Raw genomic sequence first — 19,177 nt, forward strand, 5'->3', positions numbered from 1 at the left:
CGGTGACCCCCTCCCGACTCAACTCTCAGGAATGTCGCCGCATTGACGATACCTACGTCACGTCCAGTTTGACCAACTGTCAGGCGTGGGTTGCGTAACGGCGTGGAAAACGCCAAGCGGAAGTTGTTAAGCCAGATATGGATTGGTGGGTGGGGCCACTACGCCAGAGCCGTTGGATGGGAGGGCTCCGCACTAAACACGTGACTAATTTGATGCTGCATTCAGGGGGTTGTCATAAAACACTACAAATGCAACTTCATTTTCTCGTGTCGTAACTAGTCAAAGTAAATGCAGCAGCAAACTACAGAGAAGAAGCGTCATCTGTGTGTAACGACAGCAGGTAGTTCGGTGGGATAAAGACTCTGAACTGCAGCAGTGAACGTGGAGAATATAACGCCTGACTCCCACGATCACAGGCCGGATAACAAACTACTGCCGTGACGGAACATCGTGCCGTGGTCGCTTTTGTTTTTTATTTCAACTTATCGCCGTTTCTTTGGGTGCTCAACTTAACTTGACGTCAGTGAAGGCATCAGAGCTTCCAAAGGCGACCGTGAGACGGCTTCAGCCCGAGAGAGGCCGGTGTTTGTTTTTGGAGCCAGGACAAAATGCTGAATCCGCAGAGGTCTCTGTCCGAGCTGCCGAAGACGTCGACGGCCAGTCAGGTGGAGCGCGGTGTGCTGGTGAGCTGCTCGGCGTCGCGTCTGTCGCAGCGCCGCTGTTAGACTCGCAAACAGCTGGTGGTGCTTCCCACTGTTATTGCACTGAGCTGCCCACGGTAGCTGTTAGCCCCGAGCCTGCCCGCGCGCTGTTACTGTGACATTGTGGGTGACGGTCAGTGGGCCCATGGCAACGGCTCACCGACCGTCACCGACAGGTGAGCCCGAGCCTACCGATGACTAACTGCACCTAAACGTTTCCCTGGTCTCCCTCACTGCATACTATTCAACATGGCATCAACACGCGTGTAAATGTCACAGAGTGTATCTCTGCGACAGCAGGAGGGATGATCTAACATGGCTGAACAGATTCAGCCATGTACTGGTAAAACCGTCTGCTTGCCAGTAACAACCAATCACAAGTAAGCTCGCTGGAGCTCCCAGTGCCACAGCTGATTGACGGTCCACAGCTGGCTGACGGTCCACAGCTGGCTGACAGTCCACGGCTGGCTGACGGTCCACAGCTGGCTGACGGTCCACAGCTGGCTGATGGTCCACAGCTGGCTGATGGTCCACAACTGGCTGACGGTCCACAACTGGCTGACAGTCCACAACCGGCTGACAGTCCACGGCTGGTTTTGAGGCTCAGGCCTGTCCTTCAGAAATGAGACAGTCAAGTCTGAGCTGGACACACGGGGCAGGAACATCACAGCGAATAATGTCAACACTTTGCATTTTTGTGAGAGAACATTAGCAGTGTGGTTTTTATGCTTTCATACAAACCAGAACGGTGTAAGTGTGGAGCCTCTGCACTGAGGACACGCGGCACATCACCACTGCTGCTTAGCTCCACGTCACAGCCTGTTGGTATCATTAGTGTCCAGGATCTGCATGGACCATGAAACAGTGGTGTGTGGGGACGTTAACGAAACAACGGCTCGTTGGCAGGACGGGTCGTCCCCTTGTAGACCGGAGCTCCCCCAGCGTGGCACACCCCATGTTTGTTCGAGGTTCCCTGTGTTCATGTGGATGTTACACCGACATCAATGATGACTGCCTGCTGCAGAAATCACAGTCAATCAGTCTGATCATATGAAGTCAAAAGTTTATGGATATTGGACACAATGTTGCAAATTAATCATGTAAATGACATATGAGTAATTTGAAGTGTAGTTATTGATATGTATTATTGATCAATAATAGTGATTCTGTGTGCCTGCAGGACGAGCTGCTGTTATCTTCGTCTCTCACTAACAGGAAACTGGTTTACTGTGTTTGGCAGGAGGAGGAGTTCAACTGGCTGCTTAAAGAAGAAGTGCACGCTGTCCTAAAGCAGCTCCAAGATGTTCTCAAGGTAAACATGAGCTTTACCCAGGGAGCTCTGTGCTGGTCACACCAAGTCTTTGCCAGGCTGTTAGTGACAACATCTGGCTGATCAAACACAAGTGTCCTCAGCACCATAAACAGTCCTGTCAGTGAGCATCTCTGACAGGAAGAAGCTCTCAGGTCGTTCCAGCACATGTTCTGAAGAAGTCTCTGCTGTGTTCTTGTCACCAGGAGGCGTCCAGACGTTTCTCCATGCCGACACCAGGCTTTGAGAGTCAGCTGAAGCAGGAGAACTTCATCCTCGGCAGCTCAACGTAAATGCAGCTCACACTGCCGTACTGTTACATGTAACGCTGTCGGCACGTGACAGGCTCACCTTTCACATCCACTTCCTTCTGTATTTGTTGTCCTGTGATGATTCAAAGGTAAACATGTGACTTCTCTCAGCAGCATGGATCAGGTGAAGGGCGTGCTGACGCTGCAGGGGGAGGTGCTGACTCAGGCTGTGAGTTTATGACGTTCTCACAAAGCTTTCTAACGACACTGCTGTAGGCTGAGCATCTTTAATGTTTGACTCTGTCTCAACAGGATATCAACCTGAAGGTTGCAAAGAGCAGCCAAGTGTTGCACTTCCAGTTTAGAGAAGACAAGCAGTGGAAACTGCAACAGGTATAGAAAACAGAGCTTCACCTAATACAACACGTAGCTGCTTCTCTGACGTTACAGCTGCAGAAGTTTGAGGATGAAACCTTAGAAAACAATGAGAAAGAAGGCAGCTCCTCAGCTCCCCGGTATCCGGTCGTTCAGTCTGACGTCACTAGCCGTGTCTGGGCCTAACCTCCGCTGCAGGTCCATATATCAAACATCACTCAGCATTACTGAGAGTTAAAAACTGTCTAAAGACTTTTATCTTTAATAAAATGATCAGCGTTCTGCTCTACCAGGTGTAACAATTGAGTTTAACATCCAGGCATCCATGAAAACTGAATTTATGACATTTAACGGAGTTAGAAGTTAGCAGGAAGTTAGCTCGCTAGCTTCTATCTAAATACAATATAGCATGTCCTGACTGCGGGGTTTTGGAAACAATATTCAAACGTACAGCTCTGTTATCACTTCCAACATCAATGAAGACAGAAAACTAAACAGCAGTGACGTTTGTAGGGTTACTGAAGTTTGGCTAGCTGGTATATAATGATGTGCTACGTGACTGCTAGCGACACAGCTATGTTAGCATAATATAAACAAGCTAACTTTTTTTCCACTGGATAAAAGTTAACGTGAGTGTTCTCGGTGGTCAGGAACAAATGTAATCACATGGCAGGATGCTGTAAAAGGACCAAACTTCAGCCAGGAGAACAACTGAGATAATCCATCCACAATACGAGGTTAGTCATTCATATACTGCTGCATGGGCTGGGCTGTAGCTACATGCTAAGGTTTTAAAACTGAGCTTAAATAAATGATTAGCGGTAATAAAAGCTGAGGGAGGTCAACAGTGATCACTGACTGTTTTAGGAGCTTTTTGAGATTAAATAGAAGAAAATACAAAACATTAAACATGTTAACAACACAAAAGCATATTAAACACAGACTACTTTAGGCCCGGAAGTAGGATTCCTCACGTCATCACTTAACGACCAGATAACGCTCACCATGAAGCAGCTAACGTGCAGGCTGCAGAGGCCGTGGTGCACGCCGTGGTGCACACAGAGCAAAGCAGCAATCTTCCTGTTTGTCAGGGTGCTTTCAGGAGTGGAGCCAGGCGGAGTCAGAGTCAAATATTAACTACCAATGAAACCTCACGGTGTTAACACGGTCACTGTAACATCTGTGTGGCCCTCTGTCAGCACACGTGTAGCGTGACATCACATACGTATTACCTGATGCATCCATATAAAATAAGACTGTCAGCAGGTGTCAGTGTTCAGTTTAATGACAAACATCAGGGGGGCGGGGCCTCTAACCAGGTCGGCCTGACCACATCACAACCAGCGAGCTTCTAACATGACTTTGAATTGAATCAACACTTTGCATTAATTACACCAAACACAGTTTGACACACATTCAAAATATTACTGAGCCCAAAGCAGCCGAGCACTGTTAATGCTGCCAGGTGGGTGGAGGCAGACGCAGCAGCACTTGTTCACGTCTACGTTGGAAATGTGACACTGGTCACAGATATTTGTTGTTCTCATGTTAGGGACATGTTAGATTCTTTCACATGTCTGATATTTGGTAACATCAACAACAAACGCTGGATCCAGTTCTTCTCTACAGTGGAAGATGTTTGTCCCACAGCCAAAGATGATCGGCTGTTAATATCTGAGCTCTGCAGTGATGGACCACAAGCTGCACATTTTTTTGTAGTTAGGAATAACAGCGTTGTCATTGTGAGGCCGTGAGAATTCAAACTGTGTTTATTTATTGAAACTCTCTATTTATTCAAACTCTCTGTACAGAGTTTGCCAGTTACTCAAGTCCTGTTTTCATTTGCATGATCATGTTGTCAAACAGAAGACTGCTCCTCTCTATGGTAGCTCATGGAAAACCAAACAAACATGTTCACAGTGTAAAGCTTTACTTATTATCTGTATGAGTAGCTGCACCTGAGGACTCACAGGTGTAAGTCATCAGCTAGTCTAGTCCAGACCAGCTAGCTTTTAAAGGTGAATGCAATGAACCCTTGTGTTAACTGTTAACGTATGACCCCCACCCTTCACTGGTCTTCGTTTCTGTGGCCCATCAGATCCAAGATGCCAGGAACCACGTGAACCAGGCTCTGCAGCTGCTGAGCAGCCGTGACGAGAGCTACCACTTCAAGTCTGGGGCTGAGGTCAACAAGGTGTGTCCCTGTCAGCACACAGCTGCCTCTCCTGCTGCTGCTGATACTAACATCACATTGTGTTCATGCTGCAGCTCATGGATGGAGTGATGCTGCAGCTCACACGAGCTCGAAACCGCCTCACGACCCCAGCCTCCATGACGCTGCCTGAGCTGGCTGCCAGCGGTTTGATGGTATACACGCTGCACGCAGTGATCTCACTGAAGAATAACTGTCTTTGTAGAGATGCAGGTTTAAAGAAAACATTTTGAGGATATATGACAGCAAGTTTAGTCAAATCAGGTTCCTCGTGAGAGCCGGGTTTCTCAGGAAGCTGCGTCCTCCTGTAGGTCAGTGCAGTCCCTCTGACCTCAGACGAGGGCGATCTATGGCATCAAAAGCAGTGCTAGAGTGGAACAGTCGCAGTCAGTAATAGTTAGGTCCTGTAAAAAGCCCAGTCTCAGTGCTGGGCTCTGAATCCACAACTGTTGTGTGAAACCAGCGCCTGCAGTCTAGGTTGGTGTTGACTAACCTCAGCCGACACTAGGGATGGGTACCGGTGTCCGGTGCCATCTGTCATAAACGGTAGTAACCAGACCAAAAAGCAGCGCACATTTCGGTGCTTTATTTCCTGAGCTGTGATACACTTTAGATTCTAGCCAATCATTTTACGTTTCCGAGGATAGTAGGCGGGTCCAGGTACGTACGTTCTTTTAGAGCAGAGCTACAGATTAAAAATGCCCAAGGCGAAGCGGTCAAAGTCTGGCTGTACTTCACAGCAAAAGATGCAAACTCAGCAGCTGCAACAAGTGCTTTAAGCTGATACTGTGATACTGTCAAAGGAGGTAACACCTCAAATCTGATGAAACACCTGGCGACGCATAGCGTTTTTTTTAAAGCCGAGAAATGCGCCGTATTTGATAGCTTGCTGCGAGACCTCACACCGAGCACATCTACTGCGGGTGTGGTGCCTGTTATCGACCCGGAGTTAGCAACATCCCCCAAAAACCCGAAGAGGAGAGTCCTGGCCCCTAGCCCTGCCAGTGTAGCAGAAATGATGAGGATGATGATGCAGCAGCCGTTCTTCTCTGCGTGAGTAGCTTAATGTTGTTCGTGTGTAATTTACGTTGAGTAGGCTAACCACGTTATTACATTAATGCATGTAAGATGAACTAGCAAACACCATCATAGCTACATGCAGCTGTCTTCTTGTTTGATGGCAGATACTCCCTTCACCCTGGACAAAAAGGCTAAAATGACCAAAGAAAAAGTGGAAAACAGTTAAACATGAGAGGTTTTTGGACAAACTTTGTGTTTTTTTCCATTGTTGAAGCTGCTTCCAGCCAAGAGTGATACCATATATGCCCCATAGCTGCAGAAAAGGCTAACATTGTTATCTTTTTACAAAACAACAGCTGAACATGAGAGGTTTTTGGACCAATTTTGTGTTCTCCATTCTTTAAGCACCGGTTTGAGCACCGTTTAAGCACCGGCACCGTTTCAAAAGTACCAGTTTGGCACCGGTATCGGATAAAACCTAAACGATACACATCCCTAGTCGACACTCACAGGATCAGAGAGTAACTGCAGGTAACCTGTAGGAGCTGTTTATACCTTTGCTGTCCACACTTTAGACCTGTGTAATGCAGGATATGTTATTAAAGGCATTTGGCAGTAGCCACATCAAATATTACTCATTAGATTGTTGCCCAATGAACCTGCTCGGAGCCCACGCTGCTCTGATGTTAGAGCAGAAAGGTTGGAGAAGCACTCATCGATGTGGTGTGGGTGAAACTCCACCAGGGCAGAAATACACCACACAATCTGCAGGTTGTTCCCGGCTCTTGATGATGAATTTTAAAGCAGGACCTGATGAACTCTGAGTGAAGTTACTGCAGAGGAACACTGAGGACAGGTTAAACCTTCCTGTGACGTTTGACTGTTTCACACCAGTCTCTTGTCTGATCCCCAGAAAATGTTCTCTCCTCCCATACCCGGGGACGTCATGGTCAACTTTTACATCAACTTAAGCAAACTGTGTCTGACGGTGTACCAGCTCCATGTGCTGCCTGCTAACACCACCAAGGTGAGACACTGACACCGTGCACCCGTCTGTGGCGCCGCCCTGTCATGTGACCAGTGTTTGTGATCTTCTCATATCTGCAGAACTTCAAGCCTGCTGGGAGCTCGGTGCTGCACAGCCCTGGAGCCATGTTGTAAGTGCTTCAGTCCTCTGATGAAGCTTAAACGTGTTGAAGCTGAAACGTTTACACAAAGAGCCGTCAGTGTCATGGGAACTGTTCATATACATGCTTATTATTAGAAACTACATGTTTTCATTACCAGATGATGCACCTTATTCTGTTGTAACATTACTCAAACCTGGCTCTATGAGTGATATTTAAATATGACTCTGACTCAGCAGCTGGGCTCCTGCCCCCATGATGCTGGATGGAAATTGTGGTTTTAGTTACTGGTAACACACAGCAGTGCTGAAGTGTTCATGCTGGACAGTATGTAAGTTCTCTTTACATTTTGCTACCACAGTGAGCTCAACAACAACCGGTTTGAGGTGAGCCACGTTCACAAAGTTGAGTGTGTGGTGCCGTGGCTGAGCGACACGCTGGTGTTCTTCACCATATCCCTGCAGCTCTGCCAGCAGCTGAAGGACAAGGTCAGTCCCTCCAAACACTCCACACATTAGTCATGACGGGACAGACAGGAGATTCATTCTGGGAGCACGGCAGTGTTGGGAAGATTACTTTTAAAATGTAATCCACTACAGCACTACATGAATGTACTCTGATTTATTACTGTTACTGAAGGTCACTCTCCATACCAACACCAGCTAGATGTTTAAATCTTAAAATGAGTAACAGTAGGTGGACATTAGGTAAGGCTGCACTTTTTGCAGCGATCTTGTGTAGAAAACTATTCGTATATAAAACAGGTCCGCGGCTCCGAACCGTAGTAAAGGGACCTCTGGCTAATACGGTGGGTTCTGTGTCGGCTCGTAGCTGAAAACTAGCTTTACTTTGTTGTCTGGGTCAACTTTGCTAGCAGAGACAGAGAGAGGCGTTGAAAGGCTGCTCCAACAGAACTTATTGTTTCAGAGGAAAACACGAACACGGTGTACAGTCGAGTCTTAATAGCTTACTTACAGCTGGGCTCGTCAGGCTCTCTTCTTGGCTGCAGTGGTTATTATTATATTTACATGCTTCCAGCTCCCGTTTCTGCTCGATGACAGCTCGTACTGTAACACCTGTACTGATCTTTCTGTGCCAACATGAGACAAATGTGACTAAAAATGTTCAAACATGAAAATGAACATTTACTCTGAAAACTGAATTAAAAGCTAAAAGTGAAATAAAAACAAACTAATTAGAAAATATGAACTTTTAATAACACCACCATTCAGAGGGTTACCCTGACCCCTGATGCTGATGGTTCTTTAATTGGGGGTGGGGGGTCTTTTTGTCACGCTTAAATGTTTCGGATCAAACTTACAAACAGTCAATTATACAGAATCTAAACTGATGAAGGGCACGAACACGTCTCCACACCACTGTGTAGCTAACCTGGGGTGAGCCGAGACGTTAGCCAGGGTCATGTGACAGCTCGATGATTGCAGTTAGGTTTACTTTAGAGAACCAGCCTCGAGTCCCAGGTTTGTGTCTTTGCTGGGAACAGATTAGGATCTTTCCTTTTGGTCCAGACAGGTCTTTGTTTTTCAGCATTAAATCTGTAACAGTGAGCAGGAAGTGAAAGGAAGTGAAACTGTTGAATCTCTGACTAAAGCCCGGCTGCTTCCTTCCCTGCAGATATCGGTTTTCTCCAGTTTCTGGAACTACAGACCTTTTTAATCCTGCCGTCCGTCATCCTCCAGGCTCCGCTCGGACTCAAACTCAGCACTCTGTAAAGGAAGTGTTCATTATCTTAGGTGTTTGAAATGCAGTGTGATGTCAGCGCGCTAAAGCTCCGCCCCCAGTGATGTTAGCCCAGATCGCTGACAGTCCCGTCAGTGCGTCTCAGTCCTGGCGTGTGGATTCACGTCATTTGGTTCACTTTAACAGGATTATTTATTCCCCACACTCACATTCCTGACTGTTTGTTGTTTTGTGGAACACTAATTTTGTACTTCAAGTACTTCATCTCTTCTTGTTCTTACACGGTGATCGCTTTGAAAGCTTCCTCATAGTCCTGCTTTACTACTGTGGTACTGGTATTGGTACTGTGGTACTGTAGTACAGGTACTGTAGTACTGTGGTACTTGTACTGTGGTACTGTAGTACTGGTACACAGGTGGACACCACAGCCTGTGACTGTGCTGTAAGATGCTCAGAGTAAAACAGTCTAATGCCACTAACAGCATCATATATTCACTCTGCTGCTAACACTAACCTCACATGCAGCACTGATGCTGCGTGACATGTGCGTTACTGTTATGATGCACGTGGAAAAGGCTGTTTTAGTGGCTGCCAAGCTCGTGTTGGAGTGGGAACATGAGGAGGAGGAGCTGTGATGAAGGTAACAACAGTTTTCTGTGTTTTTGATGGAACTAAGTAAACAAAGGAGGGTCTTTGAAGAAGCTCCTGCTCTGTTTCTCCTGCCGTAGCACCTTTTCAATCTTCCCACAGGAAACAAACCTGCTCCACAGTACGTGGAGGACAGCTGGAGGCTGTCATCACCGTACCAGGACCAGGTCATGAGTGGCAGTTTGGACATAATGTCAGCTGCTCAGCTCATTTTACCTGTCACTAGCTGATTGGCTGATCTGAGCTCTAATTGATCCTGTTTCCAGTTTTATCAGCTGCACCATCAATAGAGGAAGTGTTGCTCTAGCTCAGCCTCTTCCTCATTCAGTACGTGGGTGTGTGGGACACAGTAAGAATCACGCATTGTTGTAATGAGTAAAATATCTGAACCATGCACGGCGTATATTTACCCGTCATGGCTCCTCCAGTCTGGTTTCGTTCACATTGTCGTGCCCTGATGTCCTGCGCTCAGTACAGATGGCAGCACGTTTGTTTCCGAGCAGAAGCTGTAAGAAAAGAACCGACGAGCAGCAGAAACACGTTTGTTGTGCAAACCTATGAACACAAGCGTGGCTGGAGCAGGGCCCTTCATCCATCTCATTCCCTGTTTGTTACCACATGGATCCATTTAAATAAGCTACATGTGACATCATCTGTTGCTGTTTGTATTCGTCTCGTGTTGATTTTCTTTGAACCAAACACTATTGTAGACATGAACAAATGACTTCATTCCACTAAGTATTAATGTGTTTAAAGATGCTGTCATGTAAAATGTGCAATTAACCTTTGGTCCTGTTGAACTCTTTGGTGATCTGAAGATGCATGTAATAAAAAGTCATCATCAAACTTCACATTTGTGTTGTTGTAAATGCAGTGCCACATTGTGTATTTGTCACACACATTTTAATATTAGACAAAGATTCATGCAAAATTCATTTTTGTAATGATTTCATACATTAGGGTGGAAAGAGATCCAGACCCAGTCTTTGTTCGTGGTAACACCAGCTGCATTTGCAGTCAGAGTTCAGAAACATCCATCAGTTTGTTCCATGAAGCTCACGTTCATGTACTCGGTTATACAGCAGCACAGTGAGAGGAAACACCAGGACCTTTACTTCTGAAAGGCTCGAAACAGACAATGATAGTGGAGTTGTGTAGTCAAAGCCCAGTTTGATGGCTTGTCATTCCCAAGAATAAATGCTGAAGGAAGCAACAATGGTTGCTGACTGAAGTAGTCACACTCAACGTCAAGGAAGGTGGTAGGAAGCAGACTACACAGACATCTCAGGCTTCCAAAGGTGAGCAATTTATTTACAGTGAGCTTAATTTAATATGTAACTTAACAAAACTCAACAGAGCATGGCTCCGGTAACACAGCTCCTCTCTGCTGCATCTGGTAGAGACTGGCTTTAAATAGGGCCATCAATAGCCCAGCCAGTACCACTCACTCAACTGAGGGATCTAAAACTCTACACAGATGATCTAAAAACACACAAAACCTCTTCACACTTCTAACATGCACATTTACACAACTAAATGGCAGAATTAACAAAAGGAAAAACATTCAACAAATCCCTTTAAACCTTAACACAAACAAAAGGAAGCATCTCTATGGAAACAAACCTGCTGACCTGCTGATGTCATGTGTGACATCATCAGCACTTTAAAATGAGGAAATACCCGGGATAGCGAGTGCAGCTTGACAAATAACAAATCATAGCAAACACATAGAAACAGAATAATGTGTACAATGTGCAAAAACAAAGGTAAACACATATACATAACAAAAAACAGGCTTAATAATGACAATAATTGAACTAAAATCACAATCAGAAACATCCAGGTGGCTAAATATGAATTATATGAGCGTTTTACAGTGTTGGAAAGAAATGACACCCAACTCTCCCACAGGGGAATTGTAGAAAAGGGGAGAGGCAAAAGGGGTACACTGTATTTATAGGGTTGCACCAAAGAAGAAGAAGAAAAGAATGAGGAGGGGCTCTAACTGATAATGAACATAACTACAGGCTTGGAGGTCCTAAAAGTCAGGTATAAAAGGAACAGTTTGGGGGTTTAGGACACATTTTGTGTAATTATAACACTGTGATTTATGACCCTGTTACAATAGCAAATAGACAAATGTAGAGAACGATGAGTGGCTGTAGCTCAGGAGGTAGAGCAGCTCACCTACTGATTGGAAGGCTGGTGGTTCGATCCCTGGCTCCTCCAATCTGCATGTCAGGTATCCTTGGGCAAGATACTAACCCAAGTTGCTCTTCGATGCATCCATTGGAGTGTGAATGTAGTTAGAAAGTGCTTGTGTGATTGGGTGAATTCAATTTTATTTATATAGCGCCAAATCACAACAAAAGTCGCCTCAAGGCGCTTCAATGTTGTATGGTGAATGTTGTATGGAGAGTAGAAAAGCGCTCTATAAGAATCAGAGTTTGTAACTGCTCACAGACTGGCTGTCAGGAAGCCGCTTGAATGGAAAACCGGGACACAACGCAGAGCTATGCACAAGACGTAGACTGAAAATTTATTCATTTAGCACTGTTCATAGATTAAAATCACAAAGTGTTTCACAATAAAACCAAAAATATTAATAAAATATTGACATGAAACAATGAAAACATTAATTAAAGCTTGTTTGTATAGAAATGGTGCCTGAGAGACCAACAGTAGCCTCGGACATGAAGACCTGAGTGCTCGGGAGGAAGCAGGAGGTTTCAGGGAAAAACTGACCAGAGCTTCACCATGTAGAGCTCAAAAAGTTCAAACTGAAATTTTAAAATGAAACCTAAAATTTACTGGCAACCAATGAAGAGAAGCCAAAACTGGAGTAATATGTGGCCTCCTATTGGTGCTGCAGTGCAGTCTGAAGGCTCCAACGCTGATTTGTAGAAACACTGGAGCAATCCAAACGAGAAGAAATAACAGCATGAAGAATCATCTCCGGCTCAGCTTTGACACCAGCAGTCTGACCTTAGAAATGTTTCTCATGTGATAAAAACACTTCTGAACCAGTTGTTTGACATTGAACTGTCGCTACGACGCCCACATTTCTGAGACTCGATTGTACGGACGAGTCTAAACACTGACGCGCTGCTCGATAACTCCAAACGATCATCATCATGTATGGAGGTGATTATGACAGTGAGTATCTTCAACCATCTTTAGAAATGGTAGAGGGATGGTTTGGGCTGCGTGTCGGCAGTGCTGTTGGGAAAAAGATGCAGTTTAAAAGCACGCAGTGGAAACTGGAAGGAATGACCAGAAAGCTTGATTAGTTCAGGCTGCACTGAAGAATAAAAGTGGTGAAATCAGCTGCTGACTTTCAAGCTTGTTAGAACTGTAAAAACTCAGCTTTCATACAGTCTCTGTGTCAGAGATAAATCACTGCACCTATTTCCATGTTTCCTGTCAAAACATAAAGAAGACTTTTGCTCTGTACGCTGCTTTATTTGAAATGGAAGAACAAAACTGCTTCCAGTGGAAGGATGGCTTTGACACTGGGAAAATATTGATGGTCTGTATCGGGCTGCCTGTCCATGTCGAGCAGAAGCAGCTCTGCATCATCCATTCAAAGCTCCTGACATCTTTCTGCATTAGGAAACCTGATCACAGTTTATAGACAAGTCATTTTAGTGACAGTCACAGGTTGTTTCACAGCAAAGCAGTTTCTACAGTGAAGCCGTGTTTAGGGAAGGTCTCGTCCTTCACACCTCCACATGTTTATTTTCAGTACATCCAAATAAATGCAGTAGGACAGTCATTCATCACTGAAGCCAATCAAAAGCCAACAGATAGTTGGTCATGGAAACCTTACTTTCTGGATTACATTTCATGCTGTACTGTGGAGATGGTACGCAGATGACACAGTCACTGTAAGCCTCCTTCATGGTGAAGAGGATTCCCATGGGCCTGTTGTGGATGAGTTTGTTTCGTGGTGTGATCAGTCCTTCTTAATGATCAACAGCTTGAAAACCAAGGACATGGTTATTGACTTCAGGAAGTCATCCCTCCATCCTGCACTAACACTGGTAAATGTGCAGCCATTGAACTGGTGGACAGTATTTGGGGTTGTTCTTGACAAGACATCAAGACTCTGTCCTTCAACAAAGGTTCAACAAAGACTTTTTAAGGAGGTTGAGAGGTTTCAATGTTTCATCTGTGATGATGACTCTTTTTTATAAACATTTTATTGAATCTGTTTTAACCTTCTGTATCATTGCTTGGTCCGGTAATATGTCCCTGAATAATAAGACCAGACTTAACAACCTGGTTAAAGTGGCTGGTCAGATTTCAGGGAGGTCTCAGGTCCAGCTCGTGGACTTTTATAACAGGCAGGTGCTGAGGAAGGCGACCCCTGTCCTGTTGTGCTCGGATCATCGTCTCTTTAATGATTTTCAACTGCTTCCATCAGGTCGTCGTTATAAAGTGGCTGCAGTGAAGACAAAGAGACATAGATTGTCTTTTGTACCTGCTGCTATTATCATAGTTAATAACAGTAAACACTAAACCGTGTTGTTGCCATTGCACTTTTCACTTTTTTGATCAAAAATCTAGGTTGTTTTCTCAGGCTTATATTATATTATTTTATTTTGGTGAGTGTATGTGATGTGTTGGTTGTCTGTTTGTTTGTTTGTACGGACATACTGCAAATCAATTTCCCGTTAGGGACAATAAAGTTACCATTGACCATTGATCTGACTGTGGACCTATGTCACACATGCAGCCCTTGGACAGTCCAGGTACGTTTAAAAAGAGAGTAACAGGAAGACGAACCCAAAGAAAGTAAATATAACAACCCACAAACAGTGTTTAGGTTGTTAAATCTTTACAGAACTATTTTTCACTGAAGAAGTACCCCCTCGCCACAAATGACAAACCCCACATACATTTATTCCACTATCGCTGGAAATCCAGTCAGCATGTGGAACCTGTTTGTTCTCTATCAGACTAAACGTGTCTGTGTTTGTGACACAGCGGAGACTCCAGCAGCTTTCTTATGATAAATATGGATTTCTGTGTCCAACTACAGAGACACGCTTCACTGATGATGACGTATACAGACAACGTTGGCAGCTCTGCGTGCAGACAAATGATCACAGCGCCCCCTCATGGTCATCCATAGTATGGTTTTATATCTTTACAAATATTTTATATGTTTTATTAAGATTTGTATGTTGTGTTGTTGTTTTTTGAAACTATGGACGTAAAGTCTGTCAATAAAGATCGATTGATTGATTGATTGATTGATCGATCGATTGCTGACAGCAGCATCTTCAAACATCACCACACAGAAGTCGTTCATGCAGTTTGTAGAAAACAGGCCGCTGTGTTCGTGTCACAGGTGGAGGTCACGTGTTTACCTGTACATAGAGTCGCCATTGTTGTTGTTGTTTATTTGTTTGTTGCACACTGCTGCTCTCTGCCCGTCGTTAGTGTGTTTTAAATGTCACACGGTGATATCTGATTGTGTATAAGTGGTTCGTGTGTGTTACATTCACGCACACACACATCAGATGAGCGAACTCTGTTTCGCTTGGTTCGGGACAGCGACGCCCCCGGAAATGACAGCAGCGTGACCAGTTCCGTTGTTGTCGCTTACGTGGAGACAGGAAGTGTCTTCCCTTGGTTTCCGGGTTGGAGTCTCGGTTGTTGTTGTGTGTCTACGATGGCCCAGGACTCCGCGCTTTCTCTCCGGGTGTCGGAGATCAGCGACCCGGCGCTTCTCTTTGAGCGCTACAACACGGAGGAGATCCGCGGGATCGAGCGCAAAGTGCGCGGGGAGATCGAGCAGAAGCGGGAGGAGCTGCGGCAGATGGTGGGCGAGCGGTACCGGGACCTGATCGACGCCGCCGACACGATCGGGGAGATGAAGCAGTGCTCGGGGAGCGTCGTGCAGTCCATCCAGGACATGCAGCAGTACTGCCACAGGCTGAAGCAGGGCAGAGCCGGCGTGGTCAGCTGCAGGGTGGAGGTGAGCCAAACGCAGCGCATGCGCCTTAGTACTACTTTACAACGTCATGAAGATCTACCGTGACCTCACCAAACGCGGCAGCGCAGACGTCAGTCGACGATACAGACTCGTAGCTGCTCGGTGAGGCTGCTGAAGCAGACCGAACACAGAGCAGTGCGTGGGTCTCAGGTGTCACGTGGCTTTATTGTCACACCTGTAACCTGTTCAGTGAGTCACGCAGCTGCAACACTGCTGCAACACACAACACAGCACTGCGCAACGTGCAAGTGTACAAAGACAGCGCAACATCAGGCAGAACAGAACGATGCAGACACACAACAGTGCAGAAGTGACCTGGTGTGTGTGTGTGTGTGAGAGTGTGTGAGCCCAGTCACTGAGTGTGCAGGAGTCTGGGAGAAGAAACTATCCTGTAGTCTGGCAGTGAGGGCAGCAGGGTGAGTGTGTGTCTGTGCGATGCTGGTGGCTTTGGTGTGATAGGCGGGAAATAAATAAATAAATAGAATAAAATAAAAAACAGTGGAACTATATACATGGTGTACGTATAGGATACACTGAAACAGAATAATTGCACAGAACATGGAGAGACAGATGTCGCACATAGATGATCAGCAGCAGGGTGGACGTGTTGGGGACGTCTGTACACTGTTAGTTTGCATTAAGAGCTCTGACAGGAAGAAGCTGTTCTTTAGTCTTTGCTACAACAGATTTTATTTCACTCTGAAACCATCAAAGTTCAACACTGGGTTGAAATGACGTGTAACCTGCACGTGTTTCCTTCTGAAGCTTCTGCTGAGTGAAGAGAACGAGCACTTTCACATGTGCACAAACTGCTTCTGCAGCAACTGTTTGAAGCTGATGGCGTTGTCATGGAGACGCATCTGTGTGTCCCGTTGCAGAGCCAGACTCCGTGGCAGCTCAAGTTCTACACCACGGCCTCCCAGATCAAGCTGCTGTTGGAGATCCCGGAGCGCATTTGGAGCGCCATGGAGGCATCTCACTACCTCCAAGCCACGCAGCTCTACCTGCTGTGCTGCCACCTGCACCACCTGCTGCAGCTGGAGGCCACCGCAGCAGGCCTCTACAGCTCCGTCCTCGTCCGGTTCCCCATCCTCATCCGACAGGTTGCCACCACTGAACACTTCAGGTTTGTGTCACAATTCCTGCTTAACGGAAACTAGAAATCGAAACGCCTAAAATAGTCCACGTGTAGTAGCTGAGATAAGCGTCTTCTTGCAGGGCGGCCATCCTGCTGGACAGCAGGGCTCTGCTGAGGGGCCGTGCGGTGTCGGACCAGGCCATCGCTGAAGCCTTGGTGTCCATCATGCTGCTTGAAGACAGCTCTCCTCGGCAGGCTCTGGCTGACTTCCTGTTGGCCCGGAAATCCTCCATACATCAGCTGCTGAACCAGCCGCAGCACGGTATTGTCTCTGGTCTCCTTCTGTAAAGCGCGCTCTGACACATGATAGAGAAAAAGCCTTCGAGGCTCCTGTTAGTCCATAAAGCTGAGCTTCTCTGCAGGTGCAGGGATCAAGTCCCAGGTGTGCAGCCTCGTGGAGCTGCTGGTCACCACTCTGTTTCAGGCCTACGCCATCTTCTACCTGCCCCCAGAGGGCAGCCCCCGGCCAGGGGAGGAGGCTTTGAGCTGTGGCATGCTCTTCTCTGTCCTGGACAACGTCACATCTACGAGTCCTGCAGGTAAACAGCTGAGACAGGACACGTGTTTAGGTCTCCACCCAATAAGAACAAGCTGCAGAGCTGCTGGCTGAGCCTCACAGGAGCAGCTGACTCTAAACTGTCTGTGGATGTGATGCAGATGCTGAACAACACTGTGTGACTGTATTGTGCTGCAGTAGGAGCGCCGCGCCGTCCACTCTGACCAGTCTGATGAGCTCACTGAGAAACTAACCCCCCCTTTGTTCCCCGTCTTTGTCCTCAGCTAAGCAGAGGAGGCTGTTGCAGGAAGACGTGAGTGCAGGCAGCTGGTTAAAGTACCTGCCTGCGTCCATCTCAGAGTTTCAACCTGTCCTTCGCACCCTGGCTCAGCCAATCCAGAGGGAGCACCTGCAGGACGCTCTTCAGCAGTGGATCGATACGTAAGAGCTGCTGTTTGCTTACTTTCAGTCTCAGTGTTTGAAAAATGTGCTAACAGCAGCCTCCCAGCTCTGCCTCTGTCAGCAGTGAGAGCCACTCGTGATCACTCTGAGCTGACAGCAGTGGCGGCAGGAGTCCTCGGGGTAGCGTACGTGATCCAGCACAGCCTCCCTGAGCAGCAGAGGGCGCCGACGCGCTGCTTTTTATCCTCGGTCACTTACACGCTGCTGCAGGGGCCTTAAACATGTCTGGGGCTGACCGTGGGTCCTCCACCTGTGAGGGTGGAGCCGTGAACACAGTCGTGGTCGTTGGCTCGAGGACAAAGGTTTAGTTTAGACACGAGGAGCAGGAGGGTTGGAGTTTAACGTGGGTCATGATACAGGATCATTATCTGCTCAGCCGTGGTGAACACATAAGGTCGTGATAGTGGGCAGTGTCACTGAACATAATATCTGTGGATGTTCGACTGCTGACGATGACGCTCTGCTGGTAAACTGAGACACAAGACTGCCCTCGTCACGGCTGCTCGACGCCGCCCAAACGAAACCAACCTTTGAGTCGATTTCCTTTGCTGGGTGAACTCATTAAGCTGTTTCTGCTCACATGTCACGATGAGCAAACAGATCACGAAGAAGACCTCTGCGTGTAAGAGAGCAGACGTTAACTAATCCAACACGGACGTCGCGTGGCTGTTCTGGCCTTGGGATAGTTTGATCTTCATTTTAGTTTCATTAGTTTGTGGGGCGACGAGTGGAGGAGCAGAGGAAGTTTACTGGTTTGGAGTCGTGGACGTGAAAACTGGATGCATCTGTGACGGTGTGATGACGTCCAGGCAGTGAAAGACTAGTGAGGGGTCGGGCAGGTGGCTCAGCAGAGTTTAAGACCTGCTCACATTCGATCCACTGCAGATGTTTGCACCTCGACTGCTGTGGGACACGATGAAGACCAGTGTCTGTGGTCCAATCACGTCTTATACTGCAGGACAACACAGAGCAACACGTGAAGCTCGAGAGGAAGTTGAAGTTCAGACCAGAGACGACAAACACAGAGAGGATTCAGAGCGTCTCACTCCACCTCTCACAAATCTGTTTATTCACTCCTCCTTCTTATTGTTGTCATTATTAGTCACATGTCTGGTTATTTCCAGTGTAATTAAATTACTTTTCCACTGAAAAAGCAGAGTAACTGATTACTGTTCATTTTTAGGTATTTTAATTACAGTTACTTACAGTGTGCTTGTGTTACATTGTAAAACAATTAAACTCGCTGAATGTCATCATTTCATTTCAATCATTTATCTTCTAAACGTAAACTCTGTAACGTCGCTGTAGTGCAGCTGCGTCACCAGTTTGCTGCACAGTCGTCGGACTCGGCTGAAGCGAGCGGCTGTTTCATGTCGTGGACAAACTCCCACCTCGTCACGTTTCTGAAACAAGCAGGCACGAACGTTACAGTGATGTGTAAAACTATCAGCTGCTGTTAATAGCAGGAGCGCCTGACACGGAGCAGAGACAAACACTTCTGAGTGATGCTCGTTCATCATCCATCACCGCGGCAACAACAGCTGAGCAGCAAACCTGATTGGACTTCAGCAGCACTTAAAGAGCAGGCGGTGCTGTGGAGGAGACGCTGCTGTAGAGTCTCCGTCTTTAAAATTATTTATTATTTAAAGAGTTTGATTTCTATTGTTTGTCCACTCGAGGTTTTATTGGGATTTTAAGAAGTATTTAGTTAAATTACTTAGTGAGTAATTAAG

The 19,177-nt window shown here is 46.5% G+C and overlaps 2 protein-coding genes across 5 annotated transcripts in view; both read left to right on the forward strand.

Moving 5' to 3' along the window:
* The first annotated feature begins 314 nt into the window (after positions 1-314).
* rogdi (rogdi atypical leucine zipper) lies at positions 315-9,883 on the forward strand. Of its 2 annotated transcripts, none has more exons than XM_085155661.1 (11): positions 315-683; positions 1,942-2,013; positions 2,217-2,299; positions 2,433-2,490; positions 2,574-2,654; positions 4,735-4,830; positions 4,905-5,003; positions 6,782-6,895; positions 6,976-7,025; positions 7,357-7,483; positions 8,631-9,883. In XM_085155661.1, the coding sequence occupies exons 1-11, from the start codon at positions 609-611 to the stop codon at positions 8,670-8,672; spliced, it is 897 nt and encodes a 298-aa protein (XP_085011787.1). In that variant the 5' UTR covers positions 315-608; the 3' UTR covers positions 8,673-9,883. The 2 variants fall into 2 exon arrangements, with proteins under 2 accessions (XP_085011787.1, XP_085011788.1); XM_085155662.1 differs by having other exon boundaries at positions 320-683; positions 2,436-2,490.
* A 5,056-nt stretch (positions 9,884-14,939) lies between these two features.
* The window catches only part of cog1 (component of oligomeric golgi complex 1), a 57,149-nt gene continuing 52,911 nt past the window's right edge, over positions 14,940-19,177 (forward strand). For 2 of the 3 annotated variants that reach the window (XR_014873555.1, XM_085155610.1), the window contains exons 1-5: positions 14,956-15,330; positions 16,227-16,474; positions 16,567-16,748; positions 16,849-17,025; positions 17,267-17,423. Coding sequence is in view for 2 of the 3 variants with exons in the window: in XM_085155610.1 (XP_085011736.1) it covers positions 15,025-15,330; positions 16,227-16,474; positions 16,567-16,748; positions 16,849-17,025; positions 17,267-17,423 (1,070 nt within the window). In the remaining variant the exon portion in view is untranslated. Of the gene's footprint in view, positions 15,331-16,226; positions 16,475-16,566; positions 16,749-16,848; positions 17,026-17,266; positions 17,424-19,177 lie in introns of all 3 variants that reach the window. The other variant, XM_085155611.1, reaches the window with a different exon arrangement.

Source organism: Neolamprologus multifasciatus, chromosome 4 (genome assembly GCF_963576455.1).
Source record: "Neolamprologus multifasciatus chromosome 4, fNeoMul1.2, whole genome shotgun sequence".
In the NCBI taxonomy this organism is placed as follows: domain Eukaryota; kingdom Metazoa; phylum Chordata; class Actinopteri; order Cichliformes; family Cichlidae; genus Neolamprologus; species Neolamprologus multifasciatus.

What these genes read in the sequence shown, in the direction of transcription:
- rogdi (XM_085155661.1), top strand. Translation starts at nt 609, where the DNA reads ATGCTGAATCCGCAGAGGTCTCTGTCCGAGCTGCCGAAGACGTCGACG. An exon ending in TTCATCCTCGGCAGCTCAAC is followed by an intron (nt 2,300 to 2,432) that starts GTAAATGCAGCT and finishes GACTTCTCTCAG; the next exon opens with CAGCATGGATCAGGTGAAGG. An exon ending in TGGCTGCCAGCGGTTTGATG is followed by an intron (nt 5,004 to 6,781) that starts GTATACACGCTG and finishes TCTGATCCCCAG; the next exon opens with AAAATGTTCTCTCCTCCCAT.